The 6,820-nt window shown below is 50.3% G+C and overlaps 1 protein-coding gene across 1 annotated transcript in view; it reads right to left on the bottom strand.

The window, feature by feature from the left end:
• Nucleotides 1–5,212: 5,212 nt before the first annotated feature.
• The window catches only part of LOC104466173 (keratin, type II cytoskeletal 5-like), a 4,940-nt gene continuing 3,332 nt past the window's right edge, over nt 5,213–6,820 (bottom strand). Inside the window, exons 6-10 of the mRNA XM_010079518.1 lie at nt 6,608–6,733; nt 6,055–6,275; nt 5,901–5,935; nt 5,635–5,664; nt 5,213–5,526 (exon numbers count right to left, since the gene is read on the bottom strand). Coding sequence (XP_010077820.1) covers nt 5,213–5,526; nt 5,635–5,664; nt 5,901–5,935; nt 6,055–6,275; nt 6,608–6,733 — 726 coding nt within the window. The remainder of the gene's footprint in view (nt 5,527–5,634; nt 5,665–5,900; nt 5,936–6,054; nt 6,276–6,607; nt 6,734–6,820) is intronic.

Raw genomic sequence — 6,820 nt, 5'->3', positions numbered from 1 at the left:
GGTGGCTTGTTCAATTGGAAATGCAAAGAGCAGGAGAGGAAAAAAAAAAAAAAAGGCTGGTGAATAAAAGCTGTGCGGCAGGAAAAGAGCAGAGGGCAATGGAGGCAGAAACCCCTGTGATGGGAGAGGTTGGGAGCCTCCTCTTTTATCTGCTTGGAAAACTTGGCACGGGAATTCAGAACTTGACGTGCCTTGCAGCAACTTGCCTTGTCAAACACACCTAGGCTATGGCGAGGCGCTGAAAAATGCATTGTTTGCAGGCAAGAAAGTAACGGAGTGAGGGAGCTCCCCCCTCTCCCAAAGCTCTGAGTCATTAAATTAGAATTGAATGGGACGACTGCGCTCAGGAGCAGGATGCAACGTGATTCTCCCAAGACCCCGGGAGCCAGTTTTCCTGAAGCGAGCCAAGGGCTCGCTCGTTTGAGCAAGATTCCCTGCACTGAAGCTTTTGCAAAGTGAAGTTTAGGGTTTAACACGTTGCACAGCCAACAGGGCAGCGTAAATCGGGGCTTTCCTGAGGCTGCACGTCCTGTTGTCAGCTTGGGACAGCTGGGGCTGAAGGTGGTTTTATTTATCAGTGCAGCTCTTTTGATTTCTTTCGGAAAAGGGGTCTAAATGATCGTGAGCTTGCAGAGATGAGCCGAGTGGAAGTTGTCTCGTGGTAGGATTTTCTGGGATATTACCAAAAAAAATTGTCTCCCTTATTGCAGGGGAAACTGAGAAATTAGTTATCACGGCTTTGAAAGACCGCAGGTAAATCCCTTTCCCCAAATAACTTCAAATTACATTAACTAGTACTACAAGACTTATAAAACAGTTCTTAAAAGGATGGTTGAAATAGTTTCTCTTCTTTTGAATCTCCTTGTCAGGTTCAAAAGCTCCCTCTGAAGTGGAATTTTTATCACTTTTTTTTCCACCCCCCTGCATTTAACCCTCTGTTCCCATGTCATTCCTGGCTCCCCGAGATGCTTCGTGAAGGGGAATTCACCCGCATTTCTTCCAGCTCCCTCCCACCCCCTCCTTCACCCTGCTGAGATCATTCAGTTGGAAGATTTTTCCAAAAAACCTTTGCCCCTGGATCTCAGGCTCAAACCCTCGCCCAGGATCTTCAGTGGCCATGATGAGGCTGGGTCGTGCTTTGGGGCGGTGTAAAGGGAGGAGAGCTGGGGACCTCTTCTCTTGTGTCCACGAAGAGCTAGACACGGGTTATGAGAGAAGAAATCCCCTCTTTACCCCCCCAAAAACACTTCTGCAAACTGGATTCTGCGCAGCCGCGTCCTTGTGCTGCAAGGGCTGCCCACCTCGGCCGCGTTATATGTCAAATAAAATAATAGAGCAGGGCAGAGGGATAAAACCCCAAGCAGCTAAATCACAAAGATTCTCGAAATCGGCTACGTGAGCAGTAAGTGCAGGAGCTTGATCCAAGATGAGCGGCTTGAGGGTATCTGCTGCATCTCACGGCTTGTTTCTGTTGGTGCGCTTCCAACCGCCGTTTTCTCCGTCTGGGAACTTGAAAGAACCTGAGCAGAAGGGGGTTTTTGTTTTGTTTTCTGTTGTGTTTTTTTTTTTCTTCTCCTTGCAATCAGAAAGAGCCAGCGCTCACAACTCTTCCCTCCTGCGAGCGCTCCTGTCGCTGCCTATTGCCAATCGCGTGAGTCACCGGCCCCCGCGGCGCCTTCGGGCGAGCGATGGGGAAGCCAACCCTTGGACGGGCTGCCGCAAGGCTCCCTCCCGCTGGAAGGGAGATGGCTGGGCGGTAGCAAGGGGGTGCTCTCACCCCAAGAGTGGAGACGTGGGAACCTCCTGGGTGCTGGAAACGGAGAGTTTCACGGGGAAAACTGCACCCGCGCTCACACGTCCCGAAGAAACGAGCCCCCAGTTCATGGGAGCAGCAGGGAACCTGGATCATAACACCACTGGGGTTATGCTGATGTGGAAAATAAATAAATTCTGTCAGAGACATGGCGGACGTATGGAGATTTGCTTTCCTGAGCCTGCAGAGGTGAATTGGCACATGGGTGCCGCATCCCGTGGAGGGGGGCCAGGCAGGGAGCCTGCGTTTGACTTCCAAAGAGCTATGCAAAGTCACACCTGGGAACCAGAGCGCAGCCTGCAAACGTTTTAATTAAAGCAAAGAGAAAGGATTCATGTTTAAGGCAGTCATTACCTCCCCAGCTCTTCTAGGAAAGCCTGTTGCTGCAGACAATGTTAATTAAGTGGAATATTACAAAGGATTTGGAAGAGTAAAGCAAATGATGGTTTAGGCACCAAAACAAGGAAAATTCTTGTCCCACACAGTTTCCTTGCTTGGCTTGCGTCGCTTACATGCCCCATGCTCCTGAAGCTGCTCTGGGTCGCGGGGGGGGGCTGTGTTTGCCCCCCAAGATGGGCAGGTTGCCCGCAGAGAGGTTGTCAGTTTGGGAGGCAGGATTTGCTGCCAGGGGTTGGCAGGAGGATGGGGGCAGCGCGGGGGGCGGCGGGTGGGCTGGGGATGCAGAGCAGAGGGAGGAGGCACCACTTCTCCTTTGGACTCTGTTGTTTGATTTTTTTTTTTTTTTTCTCCGTGCAGACTTGAAGAAAGAATTCAAAACTTTTAAGGTTACTTAAGGTTAGGTTGTCTTCAGCTGTGTTCGTTCCTCGCACCCGTGCGGTGTAATTCAGCGTTAGCACGGGCGAGCACAGGAATCGAGGTGACTCAGGGTTTATTTTTAACCTTATTTTTGGCCTGGGTGTCTGTGTCATCCTCTGCGGCAGAGCAGGGGACGAGGGGCTGGGGTTTGTCCCTGGACTGTGGTCTCTCTCGCTGCAGCCCCTTTGATTTTCCAGGGGAAGGGAGATGGGATGCTCCTGTGTTTTGGTGCATCTGGGTTCCAGCGAGGTTTTGCCGGAGCGGTTGTGAGCGTCTCCCGTAAACCTGCCAGGCTGGTATGTACTCGCTTGCTCTCTCCCATTTGCTGCACCGAGTTATGTAAAGCTGGGAATCTTGAGAGGTCAGGGAAGAGCATCTGACTCTTTGAAATGCAATAAGGTCTGAGTGTTTGTCTGAGGGCTTTTTTTTTCCCCCCTTTTTTTTTATTTTTTATTCTCCTTTTGCAACAGACTGACCAAAATACCCGCATTGGTGAGTTGCTCTGCTCCAGCTCACCGAAACCATCCTCAGTCCAGATCATCCTGATAAAATCCTCCCCCAGAGCCCTGTATGTGCTTGGTTTTGCTATGTCTTTTTAAGAAAGCGAATATTAAATACTGGGGTTTTGCCTGAGCTAAGAGAGCTGTGCAAACCCCTCCCTTCCGTGGAAGAAAGGCTTTTGGATTCACCCCAATTACATGTTAAGAAATTAATAGTGAGTATAGTGAGTAATTTTTTTTTTTGTCACTTAATGGATAAACCCCCACCCTCCTCCTCCTCCTCCTCCCCTTTTCTCTGATTCTTCAACTTGTTTTGGGACAACTGAATTCAAGATTTTAATCATAATTTTATCAGAATTTTGAAACTTTTCCCCAAAGTAAAGCAAAAGCCCCATCCAGCTCACTCCACTGAAGGCTGGGAATATTTTCATGCTACTGGTTCTGGTTTAGAATAAAAAGATGTAGGAACAAATAAATTACAATCCAGTTTTATTGGACACATTCCGAAAAGAGAAAGGAAGGAAAACACAGCATCATATCACTATCACTGAAGTATAAAAAGCTGCAATTTTTTTTTTTTTAATGGTACTTTCACAAAAATAAAAAGACATGGTGGAAGGCTAGAGGGGAAATTCTACCAGAAAGGGAAAAGTAAATTTTGGGCACTGGTGTGCCTTTGGGCTCCTGCTCCTGGTTGCCTCATTTCCCAGGTGTTGGGTTGACACCAGGCTGCACTTTGCAGTTTATGAAATATCTTTCTTTTGGCAGAGAAACCCACATATGGCGGAGATGCTGAAATACCCCCAGGAGCTGTGTGGACAGGACACAGCCCTCCAGGCAGTTTTTCAGTGTCATTATCACTGTCTCAGACTTTCACCTTGACTGCTGCTACCAAGACAGTTGGGAAAGTCAGCGAGACTGGGGCTGTTGGGTGATTTTGGCATTTTTAAAGCCATTCCAACGAAACCTAGCATGAAACAGGACAGCAACCCAATTTAACTGCAAACACCCATCTTGCTTTTGAAGAACGCTCTGCCTGGGTTGTAATTTAGAAAAATCCTATCGTTTAGAAAACAAACCCTTTTCCGTATGCTTTGGATGGGTCACTGGTGGCTCCTCCGACAAAACGCACCCATGAGATTACGTGTAAGGTGCCGCTGGGGGCAAACTGTCATGTAAGGAGAGAAAGGATAGGAATGGGAGAGGAGGTTGGGCTTCCTCTTAGACAAGCTCGTTGCAAGTTGAATCCGTGTCCCTGTGGGTGGTACTTTTCAGGTGGAGGGGTCTCGGATTGCTCTCCTAATCTTATGCTCTGAGCGACTGGCCAGGCTCCTGTGCCTGGCTTCGCACAGCTGCAGTGCTCAGCACATCTGGAAGAAACATGATTTTCAAAGCTCGGCTGTGAATGGGGAAAAGAGGGAATTTCCATCGCACTCGAGTGACTCAGAAGTGTCTCCTAACGGGCTCTGTGCTCCCAGAATAAGGGATATTTTAAGAGGGGGGGCCCCACACTTGCAAACCACTGCCTGGCATCTTTCAGCAACCTCTTGGGGTATTTCTACATAGCAGAAAAATAACCCACGTCTCTGATAAATTTGAGTTGCTTCACTTGAAAGGGTGAGTTTGGTTCATCCCAGCAGTGAAGGCAAATCAGGCTGAACCGAAGCCAAGCTCCCAGCCCATCGTTGGGCTGCTTTGGGCCAGAACTGAGCTAAAAACCCCAAGCTATTGAACCTTCCCAGCTATATCTGATCGGTCTTAGCTGATGGCTGCCAGTTCTACCCAATTGCAAACCAGCTGCTCAGCCTCATTAAAATCAAACACACAAATTAAAAATCAATTCCCCATTCAGAAGATCACTTAGGCCCATGTTTTCCTTTTAATCCTGTTGTAGGTACGTTGAGAGATCTGGGTAACACGTGCTCCGCTGATTCTCTTGAACTGTGATCCAAATGCGTACGAGCTTCGGTGCGAGGAGCCGGGACAGAGGCGGGTGGAGGGGACGGTGGTGTGCAGGAGCGATACAGGGGCAATGCAGGAGCAATGTGGGAGCGATGGTTCTGGGGAAGGTCTGGCGTTGGTTTTACTCGGGCTGTGTAGCATTCTTCAGGCTTTGGCTTTTTATGCTTTTTTTGCTGGAGGAGGTTTTGGAGACAATTTTCACACCTGGGTTGGTGCCTTTTGCACTTCCAGAGCTGAAATTTCCTCCACTGGTGCTCAGACCGCTGCCGCCACCTCCTCCGTAGCCAAGAGCACTTCCAATGCTGAGGCCGCTGCCTCCTCCAAATCCACCTCCGAGACCACCACCACCCCCAAGTCCAAGTCCTCCTCCACTCCCAAAGCTGTAGCCTCCACCACCGCCACCTCCTCCAAGACCGAAGCCACTTCCACTGCCTCCTCCAAGACCAAAACCACTTCCACCACCTCCTCCAAGACTGAAATTGCTTCCACCGCCTCCTCCGCTCAGGCTCAATCCACCAAATCCTCCTCCTAACCCAGCTCCACCAGCCACGCCAGAGCTGGAGCTGATGACAGCTGCAAGAAAAAGCAACCAGAGGGTTGGACATCTGCTTGGCAGTCACTCCGTTCCAGAAAACACCATCACCAGGACCTTGACCCACAGGACCTGAGCCCAGTTCTGTCCCCTGTGCAAGCCACTAATGCTGGTGGAGGGCTCTCCACAATCTTGGGAAGCACCTCCCTGTTCCCAAGGTTGCTCACAACCTCTGCTCCCGTCGGGCCCAAAGCAAGACAAACGCCGCAATACTTACAGTAGCTGATGGGGTTGAGTCCCTCTCCGCTCAGCCTGTTGGAGGGCAGATAAAGGGGAGGTTAGAGCAAAATGAAGGACACAGACAGCGGGACCAGCTGCTGGCAGGAGACAAGCGATAGTCGCTATTATTCTGGCAGGGATTTTGCTCCCACCTGCTCTCCTCGCCCTCCAGCAGCTTGCGGTAGGTTGCGATCTCGATGTCCAGGGCCAGCTTGATGTTCATCAGCTCCTGATACTCGCGGAGCTGCCGGGCCATGTCAGCTTTGGCTTTCTGAAGGGCATCTTCCAGGTCAATCATCTTTGCCTTGGCGTCTTTGAGGGCCAGCTCCCCACGCTCCTCAGCATCTCCGATGGCTGTCTGCAGCGTCGCACACTGCAAGAGGAGGGATTGGGACTCCTAAATCCTGCTTTCCTTTTTGGGTGAGGGTTGCCCAAGGAAGAAAACCATTCCGGTTAGGGTATTAATGAAAAAAGTTATGACTGAGGTCGTTCACCCGTAGCTAACAGTGCTGGAGTTGAAATGCCAGCCTGGTAAGAACGATTTAATACCTGCTACAGCATGGTGCCCTTTTCAAGAGGGAATTCAACACATTTAATGAGGTACATCCTACTCTGTGGCTGCTAAAGTCCCTGATGAGCAAAGCAGAGCTGCGGTGCTAAGGGACCACAGAACGGGGCTCCGCAGGCTCCTTTTGCCATTCCTACCTGGTTCCTCATGTTCTCGATCTCTGACCGGATCCTCTGGATCAGCCGGTTGAGCTCGGAGATTTCCCCCTTTGTGTTGCGCAGGTCGTCGCCGTGCTTCCCAGCTGTGGCCTGCAGCTCTTCAAACTGAGGTTCAGAAGGAAGAGTAAACCATCTGAGACGTCCGGGTGGACAAGATGTGGCTCAAACAGCCTCATACAGGGACAGCAGGAA

Source organism: Pterocles gutturalis, unplaced genomic scaffold (assembly GCF_000699245.1).
Source record: "Pterocles gutturalis isolate BGI_N339 unplaced genomic scaffold, ASM69924v1 scaffold10116, whole genome shotgun sequence".
In the NCBI taxonomy this organism is placed as follows: domain Eukaryota; kingdom Metazoa; phylum Chordata; class Aves; order Pterocliformes; family Pteroclidae; genus Pterocles; species Pterocles gutturalis.
The sequence above is the reverse complement of the archived record's forward strand: the minus strand, read 5'-3'. Positions and strand labels throughout refer to the sequence as shown.